General features: G+C 32.6%; 1 protein-coding gene across 1 annotated transcript in view; it reads left to right on the top strand.

Annotated features, from left to right (window-relative positions):
- The window catches only part of LOC126891712 (probable multidrug resistance-associated protein lethal(2)03659), a 138455-nt gene extending 124704 nt beyond the window's left edge, over nt 1-13751 (top strand). The window contains exon 11 of the mRNA XM_050660976.1: nt 13096-13751. Coding sequence (XP_050516933.1) covers nt 13096-13563 — 468 coding nt within the window. The 3' untranslated portion in view covers nt 13564-13751. The remainder of the gene's footprint in view (nt 1-13095) is intronic.
- Nucleotides 13752-14135: the final 384 nt, after the last annotated feature.

Raw genomic sequence — 14135 nt, 5'->3', positions numbered from 1 at the left:
GAGGATTAGAGAAAAACCATAATCATACCTCTTCATAAGAAAGGTTCAACAAATAATTGTAACAACTACAGGCTATTAGCTCTAATATCACACGCCAGTAAGGTGATCCTCTACATACTGCAACGGCGTCTAGAAAACTTCATAAGTTGGCAAATAGCACCTGAGCAGGCTGGATTTGTAAAGGGCAGAGGTACTAGAGAACAAATCCTCAATGTAAGAAACATCATAGAAAAAGCCAAAGAATACCAGATCCCGATATTTATATGTTTCGTCGATTATACACAGGCCTTTGATAATGTTAGATGGGACAAACTATGGAACATATTGACGACAATGGGTGTACCTAAACACTTGACTCACCTTATTAGCAAACTGTACCAAGATAACCTGGCATATATTCGAATGGACGGATACCTGTCTGACAAATACACTTTGGAGAAGGGAGTATGCCAAGGATGCGTTTTATCTCCCTTATTATTTAACAACTATTCGGAGTTCATAATGCGCAGATTCTTGGATGGTTGGGAGGGAGGAATAAACCTAGGTGGTGTTAAGATATCTAACTTGCGTTTCGCAGACGACACTACACTTCTAGCCTCTACTCCAGCAGAAATTACTGAATTATTAAAAAAACTCGAGGTAGAAAGTGCTAAATTTGGACTCATGGTTAAATACAACAAAGCCAAAATCATGGTTATTGATCGCCAACAACAGTTTCCTGAAACCCAAACTATTGCTGGATGCGACGTAGTCTCATCTATGATATATCTTGGAGCTCTAGTTAACAACACAGGCAGTTGTGAACCCGAAATTAGAAGACGCATTCAACTAGCAAGAGCAGCATTCAACTAAACGGGATATGGCGTGATCGTCACATTACTATGACAAACAAAAAGAGACTCGTTTCAACTCTGGTCTTTTCCATATTTTACTATGCATGCGAGACATGGACAGTCAAATAATCAGATAGACGACGTATAGACGCCTTTGAAATGTGAACATGGAGACGCCTGCTTCGAATTCCATGGACGGCTCGCCGTACAAATATCTCGGTTCTGGATGAAATTAAACCGGATCAGCGTCTCTCCAGTACCGTTTGCTCTAGAATTTTAAAGTTCTTTGGTCATATCCATCGAAGTGATCACAAAATGGATCGGTTGGTGGTCCAAGGAAGGTCTCAGACTCAACGCCAACGAGGAAGATCTCCACAGCGATGGGCGGACATTACTAAAAAGCTTCTCAACAAACAGTAGAGGAAAGGCTGTAAATATGGGCTGGTCTTGTAATATGGGCTAGGTGGGTTTCACAGCTATTCGTTGCAGATCTCTACATTTTGACTATTTCAAATGGTATTTGACGAAGTTAAACTATCACCGTAGCGATGGCACCACTGTGGTAGATATTTCCCAGTTTATAATAATTGTTTGTCGGTTGGTGCGAGTGTCAAAACTTTTTCGGGTAAGTTGATAAATTCCAGTATTTAAAAATAAACACGAATTTCAAAAAAAAGTCTGTGTCACGTTGAAGCTCTATTATTAGTCTTTGATATATGCTAATGAGTTTTCTTCAAATTGTCTGCTTTTAGACATAACTTATTTTGTTGTGCAAAGCAAGCGTGTTTACAATATGGGCTATGCCTCTGTTTTCATTATGGGCTACTGGCCCATATTTAGAACAATGTAGCAATGTAGGCAAAACGAAGTAGGAAAAGGCAAAGAAAAAAAAAGGAAAAGAAATAAAAAAGAAAAACGTAAGCAGCTTACCAAAGTCACAAAGAACCAAAAAAAGAAATCGGTTTCTAGTAGCGAGGATAGGGAGGAATATGTGCCTGCAGATGATGAAAGCGATTACAATGAGTTTCCTTCCACACAGCCTCCACAAGACGCAGCTGACGTAACGTGTATGTTTTGCGAAGTACTTTTTTCAGAGGATAATCTTGGTGAAATATGGGTCAAGTGCTTCTGTTCCATTTGTGGGCACATAACGAGTGCGCTGGGGCCGAAAAAGAAGAATATGTGTGTGACTTTTGCAAATAGTTTTATCCTATGAGTTATTTAATGTATTTTTTGTATTTTAGATATTAAAATATATTTGTCACGCATTTATCTCATTTCACACAAATTTAAGACACATTTTTCGGGGTAGCCCATATTTAGGATCATTATTCAAACGGCGCAAAAGTACAACTTTTCATTATTTATACATTTAAAACAGTTGTATATTTTTTAATCGATTTGCACTTTGGGCAGGTTATAAGTAACTAAATGTAGGTATTCTTGCATACCTTTGGAAATAAAATAGAATTTTTATTCTTTTTTTACAAAGAAAAATAAAATGGGTAGCCCATATTTGCATCCTTTCCTCTATACTGAGGCAATACATGTAACTGATGACCGCGACCAGTGGAGAAATATTATCAATCAAACTGTCCGAGCTGCTGAAGCCCAATTATGAACCACAACACATCTACTAAGATGTTATGAGTCGGCGAGTTTAAAAGCTAGCAAATAAGCAAGTCAACGAGTGTCGATGACAAACAAAACTTTACACCCGCTCAGTAGCCAAACACTAGCGAGCTGCAATCAAAAATCATGAAATGTTGAACTATTCGTTCTCAGCATTATTTCTATAAGCACAGGGATCTTCGTCCTTCAATTCTCTTAATAAACCTTAGGAAGCACCATATTTATCGCTTTTCTTATCCATGATTTTACCCATTTTCTTTTCTGCTTTAAGCTTTTCTTTAGTTTTCGTTCTAGAACATTCTTGACTGCACGAGCCAAATAACTACGCCCGAGTGAACTAATTCCTTTGACATTTTTAATAAAGCTACAAAAACGGAGACAATAGAGAGATTTTGCACCTCTTATTATGCAATTCCGTTATGGTTATCGTTATACTACGTCTGCGCAGTAGCGAATATATGATCCGTTATCGTTATTAAACATAAGGGATTCCGTAATTTACGGAGGTTTAAAGTAGTGCTTATCGTTATCGTTATAGTTATGGTTAAATTGCTTTGTTGCCAGAATGTAAAAAATCAGTAAAATTACATTTACATAGATTCTAATTTTGATGACCTATAAATTAAAATATCAAAAACTGTTCAAGTATATGCTTAAAATTACAATAACGTTGTGAAGTGAGGTTATGTTTAAATAACGATAACGGTGACACGAAAAACCTACTTGACAGGCTGCAAAAACTCTGCTTTTTAACGTTGCCGTAATCGTTATGCTTAATAAAGTTAACCATAGCGGAGCCAAAATCAGCGGTTATTTTAAGAGGTGCAAAATCTCTCTACTCTATTTGCAACCAGTAATAGCAGCAATGATGACACAGGGTTAGTTAACTAGCTTACAGCTTGCAAACTCACCCGGTGCCATCGACGCTATAGTATCTTTTATTATTTTTATTTTACATCTTTGTAAATGGCTTTGGCAAAAAAGTGTCCAATACATTAAAATACGTTTTGTTATGTTAAAATACACACACCGGCAAAATTAGCCGAACACGTTAAAAATGGGACATGTTTGATGTCTCGTATTTCATAAACCAGTGGTCCGATTTGAGTGATTCTTTTAGTATGTTATAGCCTTATTATTTAGGAATATCGGTGTAATAATATTGTTGCTAGACAGGTAAATGTCATTTTATACCGGGTGTAACAAACATACTGTGTTTTTTTCTTAAAGTTCGGAACACCCTGTGGAATATTCCAGCGTATATAAAATATTAAAATTAAAACTCGATTGTAGAATTATGCTTTCTTAACATTTTCTTTTTTGATTCATTTGGTTATGTTGGAAAATAAAAAAGTTATGTGCTTTAACAACTAACCATGTTTTTATCAATAAATCCTCATAGTAGGGGAGAAAAGTATGCTAAATTTGCAATTACTGGAGCGTTCTTGGGACCTGGAGTGGATTGTGAAGAGTGGGTGCTACAACCAAAAAAAGTTAAGTTAAGTTTTCCATAAAGTGTGGGACTCTCCATTTTTCAATTTAATTTTCCATTTCCACCAATCGTTTTTTCCGATTATAGCGCCATTTATCCATAATAGGAAAAAATGTTACGAATAAAAGTTGCGTATTTTTACGTCAAGGATCCAAATCTGCAATAAAAATTGGGGGCTCCTTTTTAATATTTTAATGTAACCCCCCACCCCACCTCCGTGGGGTGTCGTGTTTGGTGCCATTCAGTAGATTTTTGAAAAATATTGAATAGGTGTATTTTGCAGTTGTACGATCTGATGTTCATTTCGCAAAAAAACAGGGTTCGTATTTATAATTTTTAATTTACCTTTCCGTGGGATGTCACGAGCCCCCACGGAGGTGGGGTGGGGGATTTAATTTAAAATCTTAAATAGGAGCCCCCAATTTTTGTTGCAGATTTGGATTCTTTACGTAAAAATAAGCAACTTTTATTCGACATATTTTTTCGAATTATGGATAGATAGCGCTATAATCGGAGAAAAATGGAAAATTAAATTAAAAAATCAAAAGTCCCCCACTTTATGGAAAACTTAACTTAACCTTTTTCTGATTTTAGCACATACTCTTCACAATCCAATAGGTCCCCATAACGCTCGAGTAACTGCAAATTTAGTATACTGTCCTCCCCTATTATGAGGATTTATTGATGAAAAACATGGATAGTTGTTAACGCACATAACTTTTTTATTAATTCACATAAGTAAATGAATCGAAAAGGAAAATGTTAAGCAAGCCTAAGTCTACAATCAAGTATTAATTCTAATATTTTACATATGCTAGAATATTCCACAGCGTGTTCCAAACTTTAAGAAAAGAACACAGTATGATTGGTACACCCGGTATAAAATGGTATTTACCTGTCTAGAAACAATATTATTACAACGATATTCTTAAATAATAAGGCTATAACATACTAAAAGAATCACTCAAATCGGACCACTGGTTTATGAAATACGAGACATCAAACATGTCCCATTGTTAACGTGTTCGGCTAATTTTGCCGGTGTGTGTATATTTTCACAAATAAACACATTTTAGAGTTTTCAATATTAGGTCAAACCGACAATTTTTCAATATTAGTCAAGATATGTCAAGATTTCTTGTTTTCTTGACAAGAAATCTTCGTATTGACATAAAATTTCTTGTCTTGTCTTGAAATCTAAAATTATTTCTTGTCTTGATATTGTCTTGCAATCAAGACAAGATCTTGAAATTTTCAAGAACTTGGTGACCCCTATCAAGAAGTAAAATGTTAAGAAAGCCTAAGGCAACAGTTGTGTTTTAATTTCAATATTTTATATAAGGTGGAATATTCCACAAGGTGTTCCAAACTTGAGGAAAAACACACTATCATTGTTACACCCGGTATACAATGACACTTACCTGTTTAGCAATAATAATATTACATCGATTATCTTGAAGGATAAAGCTATCATATCAACAATTAACATATAACGAATCAATTAAACTATAGGAAGTCAGATTTTCATTATTAAAAAAAAAACAATTCATCTCAATTTTTCTTTCATTACACATGTCCGTCTTTGATATGCGGCCACTCAAATAACTGCATCGTCTGCATATCTGATTTTCTTATTAGAATTCCATTAACTTTCATGCCCCATTCCAAATTATCCAGCGCTTTTTTAAATATTCTATCTGAATATAAATTTTACAACAGTGGGGACCGTATACAACCCTGTTTGATACCTCTTTGTATTTTACACACTTGTTGATTTTCCATTTATGCAAGCTACCGCTATTTGACGCCAGTATAATTTTTCTATGGTTCCTACGTCTTGACTATCGACTCCTTTATCTTAAATATCTTAATTAATTTGTCATGCTGTGCTTGATCGAAGGCCTTTTAATAGCCAATAAATACAGCAAAGACGGCTTTCCTTTAATCTCGGTATTTCTGCAATAATATATTTAGCGTAAAGAGTGGGTCTAAGAGAGAGCGTCAAAGAGTCCATTTCTGAAGCCAAATTGTGTTTTATCCTGGTCTTCTTCACATTTATCTCTGATTCTACTGTGGATGATACGTAGAAATATTTTCAATGTGCGACTTATAAACTCATAAGGCTTATCATTCTATAATCGCTATAGTTTTTATGACGTATACTGTAGGGGAGAGTTGCACAAAACGGGATAGCTAACGTTATTGACTCATAACTCTTTGACTATGCTATTGATATCTACTTCTTCTTAACTGTAACTTCTTAATTGATCACTTCCTATGATTAAGTATAGTTACGTCTAAATAGTTTGACGATAACATTGAAAAAGTCAATTTTTAAAAAAATGGCAAAATATCCCGTTTGACCACCTGGTCGGGTAAAACGAGATGGTTTCTGAATGTGAATAAAGACGATATTGAAGTTAAATATATTGACTTGAAAAATAAAACATTATTCATATAACATTAATATTAAATAAATTTATAGTTTAAAACCGACAAAAATCGTATGAGTATCGCTCACCATCATTCTCTAACCCGGCGCAAGCTTAGTGAGCCCAAAGTCGACATTGCTCACACATTACCCAACCATTATCTGATTTTAATTTGGAATACAGTTACGAGAAATAAATGCAAACTTCGTCCTGGTCTTCATCATCTGATCTGCTATCCCTTTTGTTTCTTTTTCTTTTTTACTTTTCTTGGTTTTGGAACATATTTCCCATTTTTTAATTTGCCTTTCCAATTTTGTTTTTCTTCCAAATTTAGTTTTGGTTTCTTGGCTTATACCTATAGACCTCTCCAGTTCTTCTTTAAAGGTGTTGAGGTTAACACAGCTGTTTTTCCTCTCCTTTTATCATTAGGATTAATTTTTCTTTCTGCGTGAGGAAGGCAAATAGTTCTTTGGCTGTGACTTGAAATTTATTGACAGAGTACGAATAAGAGGGTGCATTAGCATATAACTTGTTGCAAGAAAGAGGACGAGGATTAATATTTCAATTTTTTTTATTTTCAAGCAACTTAGGAGATTTTTGTATTGTAAAAGTATCTGAAGGCAATGAATTTGGAGAATTCTCATTTTCTGCATCAGCATCAACTTGCACCGAGAGAAAAAAATTCTTGACATAAAGAAACTTTATTAATATTTAAGAAAGATCGACTTGGCATATTGCCTAAGAAATATATCTTTGTATGTAAGATATAATTTTCTAAAATATATATTTCAAATAAATTCTACTATAGCCAAAGAAATATATCTTAAACATGATTGAACTATCACTTTCTGGCAAACTTCAAACCCATTTATCAGAAAGAAATTACACTTGATGTTAGTTAATTTTATTAGTCATAAAAATATATTTTCTACACATTAGAAAACTATTCTTTCTGAGCAATAATATTTCTTAGTAAGGAATATTATTATTTTACTATTAATAATTAATTTATTTAATGTTAAGAAATATATTTCGCAGAGATAAACGTATATTTAGAGTTAAGTTAATATTTCTTGAAAATAAAGTGATATTACATACGGCGAAATAAATCATTGTGTTAAGGTAAAATCATTATTTATTAATAAAACAAGATATAAAACGTTATTATTACATACAAATATTTTCTCCACTCTTAAACCACTGGCTTCTACACAACAATAAAAGGATGGAGAGGCAAATCCAACTTCCTCAAATTTTCCTTCTTTTGTTAATACCACTTTGTATATCAGCAATTCACTAAAACAAAATCGTTATGTAGAAAGAGTAAACTTACTTTAATAAATTTTTTTTATAAAGATATAGATATTTATTTTGACAAATTTAGGAAATACAAAAAAAAAATACACGGCCCCACATAAGAACTAATAATACTAATAATAATCAATCATATTTAGTTCAAACATGGCATTATTTAACCTTCACATCTTTGTTTATTTTTTTCTTTTTGTTAATGCAATATTAATTATTTATCTGTATAATATTAAGTCACACAATAAACATTATTTAGCTAAAACAAGAGGGAAAATACAACCAATGTAAAACATTGAAGCAGACATAATAATATATAATTTTCTTAATTTTTATAATCTAAAAGAAACAGCATACCTAATCATTAAGAAATTTTATTACGGGAAAGTATTATTAGTTTACATCTAAGTCATTTAATATATATTAACTAATTCACGGTTTTCGGCAATAACATTTCTTAACCATAAACATATATTTCTTTTAGACTAACTGATTTCTTTATCTCGAATAAATTAACAGAACACATCCTCAGCGTTGCACCCGCCATGTTTGATATAGCGTTGTATTGTATATTTTTATAGAAGACGATACATTCAAGAAACCTATTATAGTTGATAGGTACATAAGTATACACATTTTTAAAAAGGTACTTACATGTATGAAGTTCTACCATTTCTGGAAGGCCCCGCAGTTGGTTAATAACTCCTTCCTTAATATTGTTCTGAAGCTATATATTATATCATTCTGTCCCAGCTTTAAATTGTGGCATATTTCCCAGTTAGAATAATAAGCTCCTTTATTTCAGAGTCGTCCATCATTATACCTAAAAAGCATATAAAGATACTATTATGTTTCTTTTTTAACCATTCGGACACGCAACAATATTATTATTACATCTTAAATTACTCAATTTACTTTTATTTAATCCCTATATATGTACGTACCTTCAAAATATCCGTTAATTTTTAAAGTACACCAATAAATCCAACATCCATCTATATGAACATGAACATATCACGCCATCTTGACAAACACTGACGACTAAATCGTAAATAGTTAATCTGCGCAATTCTTTTGTGGAAGAAAATCTCTTTGCAAGTAATATTTTGGCATTAATGACAAAGTTTTTATTATATAACCACAGTTACTACAGAGGGTATTTCTGAAGAATTATTTCTTGTGGTTTAAAATATTTATTTGATTGCAAGAAAATTTCTTGTTCACAAATATAAATATGGATTAACTTAACATTATATTTCTTATACTGCAAAATATTTGTAGTTTTCAATTTAAGAAATAAAAACTTTAGGATAAGAAAATTAAAATTAATTATTTATATGGGAAATAAGCCACAATTAAAATGAAAAAAATAATTTTATTAACGTTTCGACGCCCAAATCGGGTGCCGTTGTCAAAATACAAAATATTACTAAAATAAACTAAAGTGTTGTTGCTAAGCAAAAAAAATTCTTCTAATAATTTATTTAATCTCACTCATTTATATTGGCAATTCAGACATATATTATACATTTTAAAGTAGAAGACTTTAAAATGATATTGCCAATATTTTATGAGTTGCGTTCCTGGGAAGACTTACATTCGATTACATGAAATTAACCCCAACTCAAGAATATCCGTCATAAAAAATTATAGCATGTGATATGTCTTTAAAAAGACAACCAAATGCAACGACAGTAAAATTCTCGCGTTAGAGACTTCATAGTAAATCACAAGGGAAAACCAGGAAAAACCCTGTGATACTATCCCGACATCGTAAGTATTTGGTCTTACATTAATTTACTCTCAAAAAATAATACCAAATTCTGACTTGTAACATGTTTAAATTATAAATATTATTAATAATACTAGATAATATATAAGTAATACTAAAATATAAAATATGTACTAGCTCGATATTATTGACTTACTAATCTTGGTATTTTCTTTCTATTGACTTCCTCTTTCAGTATGGGTAACCACATCCTACTGCATTCTACCGAGGAATTTGCGACACAATTGGTTTCATTTAGCATAATTAGAGCCGCTTCTTTGATTTTTCTCTTTTTACTATATGATTCTTTCAGGACTATACTCGAATCTCTCCACTGAACTCTATGTTCATTATCCCATGCGTGTTGACATATTTGAGATCTCTCAAATTCTCTATTTTTAATATAAGATTGATGTTCACTTATTCTAACGTCTAATGGTCTTGATGTCTCACCTAAATAAAATTGTTCGCATTCACAAGGTATTTTATAAATGCAATTTTTTGTTCTTTCTTGATCATTGTTAGGTTTAGTTTTAGATAGAATATATCTCAATGTGTTTGTTGTTTTGAATGTTGTTGAAATGTTGAATTTATTTCCTATTGTTTTAAGTTTCTCGGATAGTCCTTTTATATGGTATTGATATTTTCCTCGTATTATTTCTGGTGAATGTTGTAGGATCCCGTTCTAAGTTGTTCTGTTCCATTCGATCCAATCTTGACAATTCCTTATTTATAAACGATAAAGGATAATCATTTTTTAATAAAACAGATGTTAACAATTGTTTTTCTGCTAAAAAGGAATTTTCGTTAGAACAAGTAATTTTGGCTCTATCATATAAGGATTTAATGATTCCCTTTTTAACGTTGATGTTGTGATTTGACTTGTAATTGAGATATCTAGAATGCAGTAGGATGTGGTTACCCATACTGAAAGAGGAAGTCAATAGAAAGAAAATACCAAGATTAGTAAGTCAATAATATCGAGCTAGTACATATTTTATATTTTAGTATTACTTATATATTATCTAGTATTATTAATAATATTTATAATTTAAACATGTTACAAGTCAGAATTTGGTATTATTTTTTGAGAGTAAATTAATGTAAGACCAAATACTTACAATGTCGGGATAGTATCACAGGGTTTTTCCTGGTTTTCCCTTGTGATTTACTATGAAGTCTCTAACGCGAGAATTTTACTGTCGTTGCATTTGGTTGTCTTTTTAAAGACATATCACATGCTATAATTTTTTATGACGGATATTCTTGAGTTGGGGTTAATTTCATGTAATCGAATGAACTATCTTTCAGTAAGTCGTCCCAGGAACGCAACTCATAAAATATTGGCAATATCATTTTAAAGTCTTCTACTTTAAAATGTATAATATATGTCTGAATTGCCAATATAAATGAGTGAGATTAAATAAATTATTAGAAGAATTTTTTTTGCTTAGCAACAACACTTTAGTTTATTTTAGTAATATTTTGTATTTTGACAACGGCACCCGATTTGGGCGTCGAAACGTTAATAAAATTATTTTTTTCATTTTAATTGTGGCTTATTTCCCATATAAATAATTAATCATAAAAATGCCACAAGGAAATAGCTTCAGAACAACATTAAGAAAATTAAATGTAACCATTAATGCATTTCTTAGTATTGAAGAAATTATCTGTAAGAAATTATTGAGTTGTGTTTAAAAAACTCGTTTCTTTATATGTGAACCGGTATGTTTAAGTTAATAGGATATTTTAACTTTTAAGAAATATTGCTCAAAAAAATCGGTGTTTTAGGAGAAAAGAAATTGTTCTCTCGGTGTGGTTTTGTAATAATGTTGGTGTACGAGGTGGTATAATCATCGGATCGTTCATCAATGTTTCTGTGGTTTCAGCTGGTTCAAACATCCAGTCTTAAAAAATTTCCGGTTTGAGAGGTTGAATGCCAGTCTTTCTAAACCCATTCACAGCGGTTTGGACGCTAGTAGCTTTCATAAATGCGTTTCCGAAAAGTTTTCCTATTTGGGAGACTGTGATTGGTCGACCTGGAGGTTGCTTCATCCATTTTTGAACTTCTGACGTATAATAAGTGCTGGTATAATAAGTGGTGACATGAAACTGACGTCTAGAGGCTGCAATCAAGAGACTGCACGTCAATATTTTGTGTGTGGGTCGTATGTCCGTTCAAAAGCAAAAGAATAGGATGTTCTTTGGAGGGTTTCGACAATTCAATAAAATGACTAAACCAATTAGAAAAAATTTCTTTTTGCATCCATCCTGACAAATGATAGAAAGCTTTACTGCCAGGTGGAGCATCATCTAGCAGCTCAGGTTTTGCTCTGGATCTGGAAAAAATGAAGGTAGGCGGCATAAATACACCAGAAGCACTTATGCAAATTTCCACAGTAACAATAACACCGCATTCAGCTGAAGATATACACCCAACTTGCCTTTTTCCACGCAATGACATACATTTCGATCTTTTCTTTGGCACAGTCATTATACCCGTTTCGTCAACGTTGTAAATTCGTTCTGGTGGTATTTTATATTTTTCAAGCACGCCAGTAAGCAAGGAAAAATAATTTTTTTACGGCAGGTCTATTAAAACTCATGGCTCTAGCTATAGATGTGGGCTCAGGGGAACGAAGTTTAACGGTTGGATGTCTTTTTAGAAAGCTATGGATTATCTAATCCAAGCTTTACCGGCCATTTTTTTGTCTCTATTAAATGGATTATCTGATCCATTGCGTTGAGCTAACTGAAAAGCCAAACTTCGAAAGTCATTCAAAGTAAAACCAAATAGTCGTAATTCCATTAACAAAATGTGTTCCACCAACTCCTCCTCTTGTTCCGCTGTGGAAACCGGTCTGTGACGCCCTGGTCCTTTCTTTGCTGAATTTTCTCGTTCGAGAGTTCCATTTTTATTTTTTTTTTACTCTGGCTTTCAATCTGGCTTTCAAGTTCGAGGTAACCCAAATTCTTTAGAAGCCTTAAGATAACCCATTCTTTCACTCTTCCACTGCTTGGCGCATACTTTCCTTATTCCAAGACTGCCGATCACTTTTTCTTTTATATTTTCTCATCTTTTAATAACCCTAAAAAGAATTAAATTTAATATGCTTCTTAAAAAGAATCTACGTTTTGGTTGGACAAAACGGGATAATATCCAGTTTTACCCAACCACTCGATATCCCATTTTACCCAACTAAACACTGAATAATGTTTTGAAATTTTTCAACAAAAAAAAAACAGTTATCATAATCACAAATATTGCAAAACAAAATCATATTACATAGAGAAATATAAAAAATACTCACCGGTATTTATTTTGTTGATTTAAACTTAATAATTCTTCTAACCACGGATGAAACTAATTAGCATAACCATACTTTTTCAAACTAGCATTTGCCACAAGCCACAGATCAACAATGAATCAGAGTAACCTCCTGCTACATTCAAATAGACGGTATCTGTAGTGAATAACATCCCCGGTCATGCGATGATGCCGCTTATTTTTAAAGTCGGTATCACGTTTTACCAGACTATCCTGTTTTAGCCAACTCTCCCCTACCCTTAAAAATGCTTAAACAGTCATTTTACACTAATAGTAACCACATTCCATCTTTGTAGGTGTTATGGAACGCTTTGGAACAAGTAGAACTCAAAAGTGCAGTGGACGACTTACCAGCTGGTCTGGATAGCAAAATGGCCGAAGGAGGCTCTAACTTCAGTGTAGGTCAAAGACAATTGGTCTGCTTAGCGAGAGCTGTAATCAGAAATAACAAAATACTAGTATTAGATGAAGCCACAGCCAACGTCGATCCCTATACTGACGGTTTGATTCAAACAACAATAAGAAAAAATTTCGACAAGTGCACAGTATTAACCATAGCTCACAGATTAAATACCATTATGGATTCTGATAAAGTTCTTGTCATGGATGCTGGAAGAGCTGTGGAATTCGATCATCCACATACGCTTTTACAAAATCAAGATGGTATTTTCCATTCGCTGGTTATGCAGACAGGAAAAGGTACAGCTAAAACGTTAATGGCAATTGCAGAAGAAAACAAAAGAATGAAAGACGATAAGGCATGATTTTTATTTATTAGTGGACGTTTTTTGCCAAGCAGAACGATTTTTTACTCCCACGGCTCAATAGTTATTATATTGAGTCGATGGAATTTTCGTGATTTTTTTTAGAGAGTACAAAATGTTACTTGAGTATTTAAGTTTTATTATTTATTTAATATTAAGATAAAAAAAAATAAAAATCTAAAAATTAATTCTACATTTTTATTTTTACCCTAAATGACACTAGATCATTTATATAGTAATAAACTGCTCGTCAAAAGTTAGGGATATAGAAAATTCTGCTCATTATCATTGATTTTTTCGCGAACAGACGGATTCCGTTATTTTTTTTTATTTTAGCCTTTTCTTTAGTATTTACACAGTTGTGCAAAGGTTTGCTCAAACTTATTTTTTGTACTTATACCGGGTGGAAGAAAAAAACATGTTTTCTTGTGTTAAGTTTGAGACACCCTGTAGGGAGAACGAGGTGAAAATGTGAGTATATATCAGAATAATATTGTAGTCTTATATTTTGTGAACATGTTGTTGTTTGAATGTCCCCGATATCTTTAGAAAAAAAAATAAACGGTTTTGTA

This window comes from Diabrotica virgifera, chromosome 9, assembly GCF_917563875.1.
Source record: "Diabrotica virgifera virgifera chromosome 9, PGI_DIABVI_V3a".
Lineage (NCBI taxonomy): Eukaryota > Metazoa > Arthropoda > Insecta > Coleoptera > Chrysomelidae > Diabrotica > Diabrotica virgifera.
The sequence above is the reverse complement of the archived record's forward strand: the minus strand, read 5'-3'. Positions and strand labels throughout refer to the sequence as shown.